This window comes from Malassezia globosa (genome assembly GCF_000181695.2).
Source record: "Malassezia globosa CBS 7966 chromosome Unknown mgl_sf_5.2, whole genome shotgun sequence".
NCBI lineage: Eukaryota > Fungi > Basidiomycota > Malasseziomycetes > Malasseziales > Malasseziaceae > Malassezia > Malassezia globosa.
Genome location: NW_001849867.1, coordinates 486,131 through 501,050, shown reverse-complemented (window position 1 = coordinate 501,050; position 14,920 = coordinate 486,131). Strand labels below are relative to the sequence as shown.

Genomic DNA, 14,920 nt, shown 5'->3' with positions numbered 1-14,920 from the left:
TGGGGTGAGCAGCAAGTGCCTAATCGTCTTGCTGCCGTATTGGCCTAGTCCACACAAGCTCACAGTGTTAGCCGTCCTACCGTTCTTTGAGGATTTCAGGCTGATACCAGATCTCCGGAAAAAAAGAATCATGCCCAAGGAACTTCCGCCTGTGGACTTGGAACATCCCAGTGATCTTGACTTCATCGTGCACGCGGTTCATGCATATGCGCTTGATATTGGCTCCGAACGATTGCGTACACGCGGCCGAAATGCTGCTTCATTGCAAGATACAATGAATCATGCCCTTTCTCGCGTACGTATATTCCAGCTTATATGTTTCGCAGTGGATCTATGCTGCTCGCACACGTCTCATACCTAATGTGCACATCAATGGCCTTGCACTCTCTGACTATGCAAAACAAGAAGCAGGTGAGTTTTAAAAACCTGTAAAAATTGACATTCTCAACTAGCTATGGAGCCATTCAACGAAGCTCTTTCTCAGCGAGTTCAGTCTTTGTCCGATAGTGTGGACGAAGAGACGGAGCGTGTCGTGGACTGTCGAAAAACCGTCCCTATCGCATATGCGCAAGCCTTGAAAAGACGTGCGGAAGCACTGAAATCTTTAGCGGATGCCAAAGAAGAGTTTCGTCAACAGAGACTGCGTAAGTCCAAACAGCATGCACGTTTCCCTGCCATTGCCCGTGGACAGCCCCTGCGGAATGATATGGATGCAAAAAGCCGCGCAGAGGCAACACTTCAATCTGTGTACAATACTTTGCAAATCCTTGAAACAGTAAGTGTTCAAATCTTCCCTTCTACATGTCGGCTCCTGACAATTGTCCCAGTCTTTGCCAGCACGGCGACAATCTGCAATCGATCAGGAGCGTCTTTTGCGCCATTTGAGACGCAATTAAACCAGATCCGATCTGTTTAGCAGCCATTTATTTATCCATTTCGCCTTCTACCCAGCACACTTTCGCATGCACATTCAATTGTGCGTGCATTGTACTGGAGCTGTATTATGTATCCTTTCCATTTGATTGGTGCGCTTCGTAACGTCGGTATCCATTCAGCACCCTCTGCAGGCGTATTAATGTTTATTAATATCCAATCGGCAGAGTCCCGGCGTCTAAACAATTTTTCTTTGGTAGCATGAAAGGAGGGTGCTCATTAACCCCGCTTCGTCTCCTAGCTTGTCGTACACCAAATTCTCGGACTTTCAGTAGCATTATGGTCGCACACAAGCAAAAGGTTGCTATCATCGGCTCTGGTAACTGGTATGTATTTTTTATTTTTGAAAATGTGCGAAAACTGGACTGACACAAGTCAGGGGTAGCGCAATTGCAAAAATTGCAGGTACGTGATGGGTTTCGTGACATGCCTGTTGTAGTAGACCGTCTAACATGGCAGGGTTCAATACTGCCCGCCACTCGGATGTCTTTGAACCGATCGTACACATGTATGTGTACGAGGAAATTGTACGTACGCAACTCGATAATTGCAAAAGTGCAGGGTGCCTAACAAACTTAATAGGTCGATGGTCGCAAACTGACCAGCATTATCAACGAGGATCACGTCAACACAAAATATCTACCTCATGCCAAGCTTCCGGAAAATGTTGTCGCGACTCCCAGTCCCGAAGAAGCTGCTCGTGATGCCACATTGCTGGTCTTTGTCCTTCCACATCAGGTACGTGCTTAATCACACTTTCATGTGTACGTGACAGAGACACGATAGCTAACATCCTGTCTTGCAGTTTATTCTGAACGTTTGCAAGTCACTCAAGCATGCTTTGGCGCCTGATGCGCATGCTATCTCAATGATTAAGGGTGTGGAAGTTGCTGACAAGAACATCAGCATTTTCCCTGACGTGATCGAAAAGGCACTCGGCATTCCTTGTGCAGCCTTAAGTGGCGCAAACATTGCGAATGAAGTAGCGTCTGGTCTCTTTTCGGAGACAACTGTCGGATATCGTCCACACCAACGCGCGTTGGCTGAGTATTATGTCAAGCTCTTTGACACGCCAAAGTTCCGTGTGGGCATGATTGAAGATGTCGCGGGTGTGAGTCTGTGCGGTGCATTGAAGAATATCATCGCAGTGGGTGCCGGCTTCGTTGATGGTCTTGGTTGGGGTGGTAATGCAAAGGCCGCCATCATGCGTATCGGTTTAATGGAGATGCGACGTTTTGCGCTCGAGTTCTTCAAAGATGTGCGGCCTGAAACTTTCACCGAAACAAGTGCCGGTGTTGCCGATCTCATAACTACATGCTATGGTGGTCGTAACCGCAAGTGTGCTGAAGCTTTTGTGAAGACAGGCAAGCCATTCAATGTACTGGAGGCCGAGCTCTTGAACGGCCAGAAGCTACAAGGCACGGAGACAACCAGGGACGTGTACGAGTTTCTGCAATCGCGTGGCAAGATCGAAGAGTACCCGCTATTCAAGACGATTTATGACATTTCATTCAATGGCTTGGATCCCAAGCTACTGACCGAGCGCCTTTAAATGCGTGCGCATCACGCGGAAACAAAGTGCGCGGCATAAGTTGCATAGGCTGGTTTTTTCTTACTGGTAGAGTAAACTCTTCCATGGATTGGAATTATTTATAACCATTCGTTCTCGAGACCTGCTCTTCACCGTGCGTATTTTCTTAACGATTGGAGAAGGATGTAGCTGTAGAGTCAATGTTCGGATAATGATCGGGACAACCTCCGAGGGCGACGCCTAGCGTCCTTCCCAAAACGCAAGCTCGCGCTCCGAGTCAGTTAATGATGATTTAAATGATGGCTTGAATAATCGGCATCGCGATTTAAATGCTAGAGTGGTGCATGAGCTATTCTATCCCCTAGTCACTGTGACGTACCATCCAATGATCTTCTTCGCACAATAGCTTCAATGCTCAGTTCATTTCGTAGTTGGCGTGTCGTGAAATCAGCCGTCGATTCCCCACGACTCAGAGACACCCCAGATGTTTCGATAGGAGATGCCTTTGCTCGGTCCAAATCGAGACGGTCATCCTGGGACAAAGGTGCCGCATTTCGCTGCTGCTGTGTCTGAGCATTTATATCAATGCAATATCGTATGGTATCCTCACGTCGTTTCCATAGTAGGGCGAGTTCTGACCAAATCGACTCACACATCGTTTCGGAGACAACGGCATAAGTAGAACGACCCAAGTCAGCAGCTGAAGAAGAGGAGAAGGACTTGTCATGTCGTTGCAATAGAGATGGTGGCGAAGAAGATCCTAAGTCACGAGATTGAGCAAATGCGCGGTTCAAACGCAACGTTACTCCATCATCTATTGCACGGAACTGACGTAGCATATCTGGTTACGCACGTAAGTATTTAGCAGTATGTAAGAACATACCTTTGAACTCGATGAGTGACAGACATAATGATGGAGTTACATCAGGTACGGATTCCGGTGTTGGTACAGGCTTTGCGCTAGGCGCCACGGCATGCTCCAAGTCATCCATCGAGCTTGGCACCGTTCGCATCGGCGGCGTCCAGTATACTGTGGGTGCCATGATTTTTTTTTCAAGGTATAAAGAAAGAAAAAAATGCTAGACAAGAGACTGACTGGGCACAACCAAGACGCCGCAATAGCGCTGAAGGTCTGTTTAATGTCACAAATCGCGCACGAGTGGGGGAGACTTGGAAGTGCGCCAGGGCACGACTGTCTGTCCATCCAGACGTGCGCGTGTCATTTGGTGAACCACGTGACAGACTCATGCACGGACGTTGGGAGGGAATTCGGCGGGCTCGCACGACACCCACCCCACCTCTGTTGCACACGACCTCTTTTCTAGGTGCTTGCCCAACATACTTAAGCCAACTCAATCCTTGTTCCGCCAATTATCTAAGATGTCGCACGATGCTAACTGCATTTTTTGCAAGATCATTGATGGAAAAATTCCCTCCATGAAGCTCTTTGAAACGGATAAGTCGTACGCTTTCCTTGATATCGGTCCTTGCTCGCAGGGCCATAGCCTTGTGATCCCTAAGTACCACGCCGCCAAGATGCACGAGCTTCCCGACGACTATTTGCAAGATATTCTTCCTATTGCGAAAAAATTGGCTATCGCGACGGGTGCTGCGGAGTACAACATTTTACAGAACAATGGCCGCATGGCACATCAAGTCGTGGATCACGTCCATTGTACGTATGCGAAGAGGGAAATAAACCAATGCTAACAGATAGTCCATGTTATCCCGAAGCCTTCGACTGAGAAGGGTCTTGTGGTTGGCTGGCCATCTACGCAGCCACCAAAGGAAGAGCTCCAGGCTGTACGTATAAACCAGTCGAAGTAAACCTGCGTAACTAACGAATTTGCTAGATTTACGAGAAGCTGCAGCAAAACATGCCCAAGTAAGGTTGGTTAGAGATAGAGACTTGGATCCAAATCTGAAATAGGCGTCGCCACACGAGCAATGTGTTTTCCAGGAATCATTACAAGTGGGATAAATCGCTCCGACTGGTCCGATTCTCCTAGTGTGTGCTCAGTCGCTTCATGAAGTATTATGTTGCCTTCATTATCCATACAAGCGAGTGTGCCAGAAATAGCCCGGCGACCATCATTCAACTCCACGTATATTATACTTCTTAGAAACGTCCTTGGCATGTACAACAATTCATACAATAATTATGGAAGTGTATGGCATCACAGAGCTGGTCCAATACTCCTTTGTCTTTAGAACAAGCGGCACCTGGAAGTGGAGGGAAAGTACGTGAAACTGATTCTCTAAATCTGCACTGTTGATTGCTCTATGCTGCTGCTGAGTCATCGCAGGTATTGCTGGCGACCTGGCATTGTGAGCATTAGCTGAACACATGAGCTATGATGAGACGCGTCCTTTGTTCAAAAAGCGTGCACGCACTGGACGTGGGGGGCGTGTCACGTCCTTATATTCAATCGAGCATGATAATGAAGGAGCTTCATCTGTCGCTCTTGACGAGCTCGTGTCTTTGCGCCACTCACACAAAAAACCGGGGGGTCTAGATGTTGATAGCCTAAATCATGGCACTTTGAAGGATCGGGACGAACCGCCATCTTCTTATGTTGCACCCCAGACTGAAGGGCGTGCTGCACGTCTTGTAAATCAATCAAACTTTCAGGGCGAATCATACTCTGCGAACACTGATGTCCGGATGTACGTATGCATTCTCTTTGATATCATCGTTCTTACGTATCAGGAACGAGTTTGTGGAGCACCAAATGGAGCGTCATCGTTCTGGTCTTTTCACTTCGGATGAAGAGATGCGAAAACTAGCTAATCCAGGCTCTTCTGAGTATGCACAACACCACGACAACGATGGTGCACGAACCACGGCATTGTTGACAAGTGTGCCTGAAGTTGAGCTTGGTCTGCACGCACGTCTCCAGAATATCGAAGCAACGGAGAAAGCCAAACGGGAACTAATGCAATATCGTCCACATGCTTTCAAGTACCAAGCACCAGCGACTGACGAACGAGTTTGGAGGCGGTTTTATCAGCGTCATTCCCGTTAAAATACAGTAACCTACTCGAGCACAAAAAAATTAAGCTGAAACGAATGGAGTCCCGTAACGAAGCAGGGCTCTTTCGAGAAGAAGAAAAATAAATATTGAGAAAGAAACGGGATAATCGGAAGCATTTACGCTACGCATGTGTTTCGTGTGGCGGGGTCCAGTCCCACAAGCGGACCGTGCCGTCGTCCGCACAACTCGCAAGCAGACCTTGCACTTTGTTCCAAACTGCACTGTACACCACGACCTGCTTGCGGCCATGATGGGATTGTGCAAACACCGATTCTGACGCGGCAAAGGGTACAGTCGTACTGCCATCGGCTCGTGTTGTTGACTCGATACCATGGCCTTCGAGTGTTTGCAAGGTTAGAGGTGACTCTTGGCCCCACATGCATACTAGCCCGTCTTCTGAGCCACTCACAATCAGACTAGGATGCGCAAAGGCACACCGAATAAAGTTCTTTGAGGTATTTTGGTGTCCTTTGAATCTCTGCAGCGGACGGAGCATGCGCATATCCCACAGTCGATGTGAATTATCTTTTGACGACGTCAGTAGCTGCCGACCATCGTCGCTCATCTCGACCGAGGTGACCTCACCGAGATGCCCTGGTAGCGTACGGACACATACGCCGCTAAGAGTGTCCCAGAAGCGCACGCTCGTGTCTTTTGCTCCTGTCGCAATCAAGCTACCTTGTGGGCTGAAAACGGCCGAAGAGACACCTAGCTCATGACCTGGAAACATTCGGATGGCTGAGCCACTCGCCAAGTCAAACAAGCGAACGAGTTTATCATAGCCTCCTGTCACAATGTGCCCCTCATCAGGGCTGAAGCGACAGCAGTAGACATCTCCAAAGCCACATCGAAGAGTGAGATGCGATAGCTTCGATTCCACATTCCAGAGACGCACCGTTGCATCACTGCTGGCACTGCTAACCCATGCTCCGTTACGAGAAGCGTCAACATCCCAAATTCGGCTCCCATGCCCTTCTAGAACTGCATCACATATGCCTGTTGCCGTGTCCCACAGCCGCACAGTACAATCGCTCGATCCACTTACAATCTTTCCGCCGTCATCGCCAACGAATCTTACGCATTTGACATTCTGCGTATGCCCGCGCAGTGTCATGCGGCATCGGTTCGGTACAACGAAACCGGAGTAATCGTGCAGAAGTGTCGATACAACAGGTACTGTGCGCTTTTGGTAACGAGCAAATTCCACCTGATATGCCATGGCTTGGTGCAAGAGCGTCAGCAACCTGTGGGGCGGAACAAACACATTGTTGGGAGGCGTAGTAACAGGATCACTTTCTTCAGGAAGCAGCTGTTCCCGATCAAGGCGACCCGGCTCAAGGAACGATGCGAAGTCAGCGACTAGTGCTTCTCGACCAGGCTGGATTCCCTCCCACATGCGGAAAGACGGTGCGTCTGTGACACTTTTAGCAGAGAGCAAGTAGCAAAGATCACCAAACTCCGCCGCGTGTGGCTGGTAGTGCTCGAGCGGCTTTAGCCGTTTCATTAGAAATGTGAATGCTTTTTGGAATTCGCGATTTTCGATAAACTCAAGAAACTGTTGCCGAAAAATCGCATACAGAAATGGCTTGTGACTTTTGAGAAACGGTTTGGAAGACAACTTCTCAACCTCCGTCCAATTGCCTTCGAGAAGGAAAGTACGTAGTTTATGCCTTTCGTTGACTTCATCATCATGTCCTCGCACTTTTAGACTTGCCTCTTCTAGTAGAGCCTGTCGTGTAGCGCCAAATCCCTCATCAGCCAGCCACTGGGCTATGATGCGCACGATATCATTTTTTATAGATGCACTGGCCCACGGCATGATGACAGAATTTGTAAGGCTTTCTGATGCTGTCGGATCAGCCAAGACACTCGAGCCAATATTTGTCATGGAACTTGTGAGTCGTGCATTCGTATCCATCAAATGCGGCGTCATGCGACGATGTTGACGATCGACCACGACCTGGTCATTTGCTTCCTCTAATATTCTTTTGGTTTGGTTAGCTTCCATGAACATACTCTTTGCGTCTGTTCTCCCAAAGCATCATGCTCTCTTGTAGACCTTGATGGGGCTGGCGCGGAGCTGCGTCTGTCTTCCTGGTCGAAGCATCTGAGCGTCCATTCGATTCATCGTATGAGAAGTAAGGTGCAAGAGAATGAATCTCTGAAAGGATCGAATTCTCTTGCGGCTTGTCCGGCTGCTCGCTCATCTTGTAAAGAGCTTGGCTTTGTGTCCCAGCGGCGTACCTCTAGCAGCCCTTTGGTGGATTTGACGGATCGTCAAACCTCCACGCGTGGAGGTAACGTGGGTAGTCGCTCACACCACCAGCGTAGACGGACGAGGGGCTGTTGACCCGTGGAGGGCAAAATTGGAATTGATGTTCTAGTACTGGTCAAGTTACCAGGAAATAAAGTAAGAATTGCTCTACTTGCAAGTCAATATTGTACACATTCCAGCGTGCTACCATAATCATGTCGGATATAACACTGCAACCCTACCAGTCCGAGTACATTGACCTTGCTCTCAAATGGAATATTCTGCGTTTCGGAGGACCATTCAAACTCAAATCTGGTCGTGAGTCTCCGTACTTTTTCAACGCGGGATTATTCAACACAGGACACAAACTACAGAAAATGGCGGAGTGCTATGCGAACCGTATTGTGGAAAGTGGAATTGAATTTGATGTTCTGTTTGGACCTGCATACAAAGGAATTCCTCTAGTAGCTGCGACTGCTTTGGAGCTTGCAAGGATTCATGGTCGCGATGTTCCTTTCTGCTTCAATCGCAAGCAGACAAAGTCGTACGGCGAGGGTGGTAATCTCATTGGGGCTCCTCTCCAGGGACGTGTCCTTGTTGTTGATGATGTTATTACCGCAGGTACTGCTATTAACGAAGCTGTCGACATTATCAGCGCCCAGCCTGATGCTTCTATGGTCGGCGTTGTGATCGCACTGGACCGGCAAGAGCGTGCGTCAGAGGAGACCACGGAGAGTGCAATCATGCAGGTCGAAAAGCGACTGGGCGTCAAGGTGTACAGTGTGGTGACTCTGGCACAAATAATCAAGCATATGGAAGTGACGCGAGGAGACTCGGCTCGTGCTGATATTGAAAGTATGCAGGCATACCGTCAGAAGTATGGCTCGTCGTAGTTCTTAAGAAAGTGCGGCTCTCGAAAACAGAGACGATTGCCAAGTCCATTGTGAAATTGTTGGTCAAATATGACTATATTGAATGTATCATATATGTCATTGTCAGTGCGACTAACGGAGGTCGGGGAATTAGCTCAGTGGTAGAGCGCTTGCTTAGCATGCATGAGGTCGTGGGTTCAATTCCCACATTCTCCACTCGTTTTTTGCAGTGCTCCATGTGAAACCATGGTAGCCGTCAGTACGTGTATACTTTTTGCTACTCCCATAGTTTGACCTGAAAGAATAGCTGTCGCTTCGGATACACATCATTATTTTGTTTTAAAGTACATAAATCTAAAAGAAGAAATACCAAAGAGCCCAGAGTCCAATAAATATACCCACAATGGCTGCGGTCATTCTATGAGAGCCAGTGTACTTCGTTATGCTTGCTGTAAAACGTCTGGACGATGCGCTTATATTTTCTCGTAGTTGGTCAAAAGTGCTAGACTTATCCATTAGTAGTCACCACGTACAGTGTCTTGGAGAAGTCCGCGTTGTTGCTCAGAGTCATTATGGATATTGATTGTCACTTCGCGCTAAAGTTAACTCAATTATACCAAAATACACACCAATGAATGTACTTTGTTAAATAGACGATTCAATGAATCGTCATTTTGCTGTTCATATGTAGTAGGATTCGAGTATGACATTTGCTTAAGGGTAATTCAAACGAAGTGGCCTCCGTCGATATATGCTGCAATAAGCAGGCCCCTTCACGCGTATTGCACAATTCGCTCGCGAAATAAAATTATTGCAAATTCAGTCACACACACACACACATCAGTGAAACGACGAGGGGATATCTTCTACACTTCACCAACGTCCAGAGCATGTCATTTCGTGCATTCCTGTCTCAGACACGCGCATCATTTGCAGCACTAACTGCCCCTATGATAGGCGCGCGCTCATCTATCATGCCTAGCCCTCCTAGTGCTGTACCAGGACAAATTCGTTGCGCTTCGAATTTAGGGCCTCGTCGTACAAAATACCGCAAAGCTCAAAAAGGACGCGTTCCATTTCCGACTGGTGGCTCTGTGAAGGGTACAACTGTGACACAGGGTGTTTATGGTCTTCGGGCACTCGATCCATCTCGCATTACTGCAACTCAGCTCACTGCTGCTGAAACAGCTTTGAAGCGCAAGTTAAAAGTAGTTCGTGGTTCGCAGGTTTTTATGCGAGTGTTTCCCGACATACCCTTCTGCGTCAAGGGAAATGAGACTCGTATGGGTAAGGGAAAAGGGTCGTTCGAATATTGGGCATGTCGGTACGTAAACTGCTTTGTCGATCACTTACAAGCTATTAGCGTTCCTGTGGGACGAGTCATATTTGAGATCGGTGGTCATGTGGAAATACGCCCAGAAGTAGCAAAAGATGGTACGTCGACTCATAATCGTTTAACGACGAAAGCACTTCGCCTTGCTGCTGCAAAATTACCTATCCGCACAGAATTTATTACTTCTTCCACGCCACCTCGTCTGGGTCGCGAAGTAAGTCATGAGCTGCACCATGTCAAGCCCGCGGGAATGCCGAGATTGTCACATGAATTGGATCCACAACTTGTCCAAAAAAAGGCTACAGATATGCGATCGTAGTGTCAATATGTTTGCTTCTCGCTCCGAGTGTAAACTTTCAAGTGATGTAGTTTGTTTACCTAGTTCTCGTCTTCGCCATCATCATTTTCGTCATCATAATCGTCTGTCTCGTCATCTTTTGGATCAACAACATTTCCGCGCTCTGTCTTGTTATTTGTGGTTGAGTTAGATACCGAATTACTTCGTCCCATGTTTGAATCTTGTTCTGGACCTGCCGCATCTTTCCAGATTGTGACAACGTCATTGAGTTGTGTGCGTGTTCGATCTAGTGCATTGGCTAACGCCGCTAATTCCGAGCTACAATTATCCAGGTGCACGAAGCCTTCCCCTGTTGGTTTCGGGTTTTTCGTGCATTGTCCTGATGATGCACCATTCACGTCAAACACCCAACTGTAAGCTATGTTCAACATGACGAAACGTGAGGTTGGTTGATGCTGAACCACGTGACGAATGTATCCGAGGGCGGCGACGGCAGTGGATGGGGAAATGAGTGCACGTGGTCCGAGCTTCTCTCACTATCTCACATAGCGTGTCACGTCTGCGTCTGCGACCATGAAAATTGGGGCATGGTGGCTGTTATGTGCGTTGGGCACCTTGCTTTCATGTATGGGCGTGTTTGCAGCTGCGAGTCCTTTGCAGGAAAAATTGGTCAAGGCAGCACATCAATCGCCGAACGGCGTCCTTAAATTAAATGAGGAATCTTACAAAAGTCTGCTTGCAGCTCCTCGGGATTATGCTGTTTTTGTCCAATTGACGGCTCTTAGTCCCAGGTTTCGGTGTGCCGCGTGCGGTCTGATCCGTGAGCCATTTGAACAGGTTGCACGTGGTTGGAAATCTAAGAAAGAACACGACCGACTTGTGTTTGCGACGATCGACGCGGGCGATGCAATGGGGCTTTTCCGTGAGCTGGGAATTGCGTATGTACCCATATTAAACTACCATCCACCAGCTGTTTCTGCTGCTGGTTCAAAGCATGAAGATTTCGATGTCGCATTAAACGGATACGATCCAGATGATTTGGCGCAATTCCTCTCTGAGCGCATCGGCGTTCCATTTAAACCTAAGAAGCCTTTGGTCCCCAAGAATGTGACTGCTTATCTTATTCCCATATTCCTGTTTCTCGCCTCGGTTTTCTTTGTGCTCCGTCAAGGCTCTCTTCAGCAAGCGCTCAAGACGTCTGGCTTGATCATCTGCTTGGGTCTCGTGCTGACGTATACATCGGGGTATATGTGGACTCGCATCCATACAGCTCCATTTATGGTCTATGAACCTAACGGCTCGCCAATCTACTTCACCTCTGGCTTCCAGGCTCAATATGGAGTTGAGAGCATGTGCATGATCGCACTGTACGCGGGTCTTGTGGCTGTTGTGATGGTGCTTACGCGCCTAGCCCCAAGCATCGACTCGGCGATCGTTCAGCGCGTCGTTGTAATTGCAGGTGCTGTTTGCTTTGTGTTATTGTATGGCCTGTATGCCAAAGTTTTCTCCTTTAAAAAGTATGTACTACGTCACTATGCGCTCTCTTCAGCTCCAGTGCTCACACACTATCCAGTCCACCATATCCATTCCGACTTCTCATTTAGTCACCTCCGTCAGATGCTCTGTAGAATCATGTATCAGATGTCATCACGCTTGAAAGTATGTCGGTCATACGTCTTCGTCTTGAGACGTCGTTTTGGCTTGACGGGCTTACGCGCTTCCACAAGACCACGGGCTTGCATATTTTGGAAGCGGTCCCAGAATAAATTGCCTTCGGGCTTGAGCTGGCGAAGACTTTCACTCAACTCGTCGCCTGTTTGCACATCCATTCGCTGTTCAGGCACCGCATACTTGCTGATTCGTTTCCCAGCCATACCTGCCTGTTTGAGCTTCTCAATTTTGTGCTGTTGCCGTTGCTCGCTCAGCTCCGCTCGTTTCTGTGCCAGCTTTTTCAAGTTCTTAACGTGTCCGGGCATTTCTGACATTATGGCACGTAGCTGGCGCTCCTTGCGTCGCTGTACTGCTAGAGTGTGCTGCTCTTTCGATCGGGCTTCGCGACGACGTTGTGCAGCTGTTTTACGTCCTGGTAACTTTAGGGTATGTGCATTCTCGTCGCCCTCTGCAGTTCCCTCCTCAAGCTCGCCATTATGGGCTGGTAGCACTTCGTCGTCTACATCGATAGGCATATCAATAGGCAACGAGGTTGTAGGTCCGCGGGCAACATCTTTCCACTTCGCATTCAACGTCTCTTTTTCATGGTCATTTGCTTCCTCCGCTTTGGCTTTTTCAAACGCTGCTTGTACTAATTCTTCATGGCTGTCGAAATCCGGGTTGTAAGACGTGCCAGGATGAGGCGCCGATACAGCAGGCATCATCTTTGCTGGAGCAAGAGGCTCATGATTCATGGATGTGGGTCGATGCACACTCTTCTTTATCGCTGGCATGACCCAGTCGTTATCCACTTTGGATGGCGGCGTACTCCATAAATCGTGTTTACTCGCGAGGGCAGCATCACTTTGAAACTTGCCCGCACTGCCTTGCTCAGATTCTCCTTGCAATCCTTCATGCGGTCGCGAAGCCAATATTCGCAATCGCTTTTTCAGTTTCTCAGGTATTCCCGCGGCAACAGCTTTCCCTCCTGGATTCTTTGTATCTAATTGAAATGATGATCGGGCTTTTTGGTGCATCGCAGGTACAGCACTTCGCTGTGAAAGGATCTCTTGCGACCGCAACTTGCGCTTTTCACGCGCCTGACGTGCCAATGTCGTCTCTTGTCCAGATCGGTCTTCCACAAACAGTTCCGCATCGCTGCGCTTATGGGCTGGTGTACCTGTAACTCTTTCTTGTTCTCTTGCATCTTCCAACGCTGCTTCGACATTTTGTAAATCAATATTTTTCCTCCAAGCTTTTTTGCCTTTACGAGAAAGCTGTTGATATTGAGCAGGTCTTCCCGCTGCATCTGAAACTGTGCGCTCTACAGACGGCATCTTCTCCGTCTTAGGCGTAGAGCGATTCGCACGCACGAATAAATGAGACACTAACTACCAGTGTGCCCAGCTGCGTGGAACGAAATTCATAATTTTTTTCCTCGCCATATGCTGAAGCCCAAAAAATGTAAAATTTCGTTCCCATCACACGTGGCTGGTTGATGACCGTGCGCGTCCAAAAAATATCAATGAAACGTTGTGTGCATGCCGTCGAAGCTAGTGGTGTATTCAGACTCGGACGAGGATGAAGAAGCCGTGGTGGGCCCGCGAAGACGGCTTCCATTGTTGAAACTTTCCGATGATCGTGGGAGTAATGAATGGCTCAGCTACGTTTACATCGACGGTATGTTTTTGTACACGACTGACAAGAAGTTCCGATATCCACGCCAGGCCTTGTGCGTCTATTACGACATGTTAATGGAAGAAATATGTCAAACGTACCATTTTTTCCTCTATTTGATCTGACAAGAAGCGATTCAAAGTCATTACATATATCTTTGAGTCGACCCATTGTTCTACGAAAACATGAACAAAATACTTTCTTTGCTCAAGTGTCTCGAGCAATCCAGGATACTGCTTTGCAACCGTACGTTTAAAACATGGATACTAATTACTTGCACTACTCTAGTTTCGAAATTGGATTTTCTCAGTTTGCTTGCATGAAAAGCGATACATCTGACCGTGTGTTTCTCACACTAGAAGTTAGCTCCGGTTGGCAAGAGGTTCGTACGTCGTGCTATTGACCCCTACGGTAGCTTCACGCTCTCTCACTACATCTCAATCAACTTCTGTTTAACTTATTTCGTGCTAGAGCATATTTTGAAGATACAAAATTTCATACCAGCTTCGCCTATTTAAGCGACCCGACGAGGTCGCAAGCGGTATTGCGTCAAGAGGGCATGTGCCTGGCACAGGAATGGAATCATGACCTACGTGATACTGTTTGCCAAGTAGGACCATTGCCTGTCTATTACATTCACGCTCAAGCGGGAAACAGAATTGAACGAATAAGAGTGTCTTGAAAAGTCTTCCGGTAAACATATCGATTAAGCCATTTCTATATCTCCGTTGTTTGACACTGTCGGTTGTCATATAGAGTCTTTCCGAAACTAATCCTTTATTCCAGAGTTTATCGCGACGTGGGTCTTGCTATTTGTCATTAAAGAGGATTCATTGTCTCTGTTGGGCCTCTTGCAATCTCTTCTCCCACGAGTGGTCATCGGTGCCCTTGCCAGAGATAAGTTTGTCACCAGCCGACGGAATCTGGACAAGCGCCGCCATACCTATCAGGCTTGCAACCGTAAGGCCTTGTGCCCATACACGCGCCTGTACGAGCTTCTGAGCGAATGTCAATGGTTGTGACTGAATGTACAACCACGACCCGCCCATCGAGGCCAACCAACTTCCAATGACCACACTAAACTTATGGTCCTTAGTCCAAGTCAGAGCCTTGTCGGCAGTAGAAAGACTCTCCCACGCCTTGTCCGCCTCGCTCATGGCACGACGACCAATAGCAGCACTTTGATCCGTATAGTTCATTTGGTCAAATTTAATACCAGCTTTATCGGCAAAAATGACGCCCACACCCATACTACTCAGGAAAACAATCCCAGCCCGGAACGGCAAGGCCAGGTTACGAATGTGAGCATATCGCCTCTGAAGCAGACTCAAGCCAGT

At 48.0% G+C, this 14,920-nt stretch overlaps 10 protein-coding genes across 10 annotated transcripts; 6 read left to right on the top strand and 4 right to left on the bottom strand.

The window, feature by feature from the left end:
* Positions 1-130: 130 nt before the first annotated feature.
* On the top strand, positions 131-422 carry MGL_2452 (uncharacterized protein; the record flags this gene model as incomplete). The annotated part of the gene is made up of 2 exons (XM_001730604.1): positions 131-295; positions 327-422. The coding sequence occupies 2 exons, from the start codon at positions 131-133 to the stop codon at positions 420-422; spliced, it is 261 nt and encodes an 86-aa protein (XP_001730656.1).
* A 790-nt stretch (positions 423-1,212) lies between these two features.
* On the top strand, positions 1,213-2,485 carry MGL_2451 (uncharacterized protein; the record flags this gene model as incomplete). Its single annotated transcript, XM_001730603.1, has 5 exons — positions 1,213-1,259; positions 1,313-1,338; positions 1,393-1,460; positions 1,516-1,671; positions 1,739-2,485. 5 exons carry the CDS (start codon positions 1,213-1,215, stop codon positions 2,483-2,485), a joined length of 1,044 nt encoding a protein of 347 aa, XP_001730655.1.
* Positions 2,486-2,704: 219 nt separating this feature from the next.
* MGL_2450 (uncharacterized protein) lies at positions 2,705-3,507 on the bottom strand (the record flags this gene model as incomplete). Its single annotated transcript, XM_001730602.1, has 3 exons — positions 2,705-2,796; positions 2,844-3,305; positions 3,348-3,507. The coding sequence occupies 3 exons, from the start codon at positions 3,505-3,507 to the stop codon at positions 2,705-2,707; spliced, it is 714 nt and encodes a 237-aa protein (XP_001730654.1).
* A 337-nt stretch (positions 3,508-3,844) lies between these two features.
* On the top strand, positions 3,845-4,353 carry MGL_2449 (uncharacterized protein; the record flags this gene model as incomplete). Its single annotated transcript, XM_001730601.1, has 3 exons — positions 3,845-4,139; positions 4,182-4,267; positions 4,318-4,353. The coding sequence occupies 3 exons, from the start codon at positions 3,845-3,847 to the stop codon at positions 4,351-4,353; spliced, it is 417 nt and encodes a 138-aa protein (XP_001730653.1).
* A 1,267-nt stretch (positions 4,354-5,620) lies between these two features.
* MGL_2448 (uncharacterized protein) lies at positions 5,621-7,513 on the bottom strand (the record flags this gene model as incomplete). Its single annotated transcript, XM_001730600.1, has 1 exon — positions 5,621-7,513. The coding sequence occupies one exon, from the start codon at positions 7,511-7,513 to the stop codon at positions 5,621-5,623; it is 1,893 nt and encodes a 630-aa protein (XP_001730652.1).
* A 455-nt stretch (positions 7,514-7,968) lies between these two features.
* MGL_2447 (uncharacterized protein) lies at positions 7,969-8,646 on the top strand (the record flags this gene model as incomplete). Its single annotated transcript, XM_001730599.1, has 1 exon — positions 7,969-8,646. The coding sequence occupies one exon, from the start codon at positions 7,969-7,971 to the stop codon at positions 8,644-8,646; it is 678 nt and encodes a 225-aa protein (XP_001730651.1).
* Positions 8,647-9,515: 869 nt separating this feature from the next.
* MGL_2446 (uncharacterized protein) lies at positions 9,516-10,277 on the top strand (the record flags this gene model as incomplete). The annotated part of the gene is made up of 3 exons (XM_001730598.1): positions 9,516-9,949; positions 9,989-10,059; positions 10,132-10,277. The coding sequence occupies 3 exons, from the start codon at positions 9,516-9,518 to the stop codon at positions 10,275-10,277; spliced, it is 651 nt and encodes a 216-aa protein (XP_001730650.1).
* A 552-nt stretch (positions 10,278-10,829) lies between these two features.
* MGL_2445 (uncharacterized protein) lies at positions 10,830-11,860 on the top strand (the record flags this gene model as incomplete). The annotated part of the gene is made up of 2 exons (XM_001730597.1): positions 10,830-11,773; positions 11,812-11,860. 2 exons carry the CDS (start codon positions 10,830-10,832, stop codon positions 11,858-11,860), a joined length of 993 nt encoding a protein of 330 aa, XP_001730649.1.
* A 33-nt stretch (positions 11,861-11,893) lies between these two features.
* MGL_2444 (uncharacterized protein) lies at positions 11,894-13,243 on the bottom strand (the record flags this gene model as incomplete). Its single annotated transcript, XM_001730596.1, has 1 exon — positions 11,894-13,243. One exon carries the CDS (start codon positions 13,241-13,243, stop codon positions 11,894-11,896), a length of 1,350 nt encoding a protein of 449 aa, XP_001730648.1.
* Positions 13,244-14,413: 1,170 nt separating this feature from the next.
* Positions 14,414-14,833, bottom strand: MGL_2443 (uncharacterized protein; the record flags this gene model as incomplete). Its single annotated transcript, XM_001730595.1, has 1 exon — positions 14,414-14,833. One exon carries the CDS (start codon positions 14,831-14,833, stop codon positions 14,414-14,416), a length of 420 nt encoding a protein of 139 aa, XP_001730647.1.
* Between the last annotated feature and the right edge of the window lie 87 nt (positions 14,834-14,920).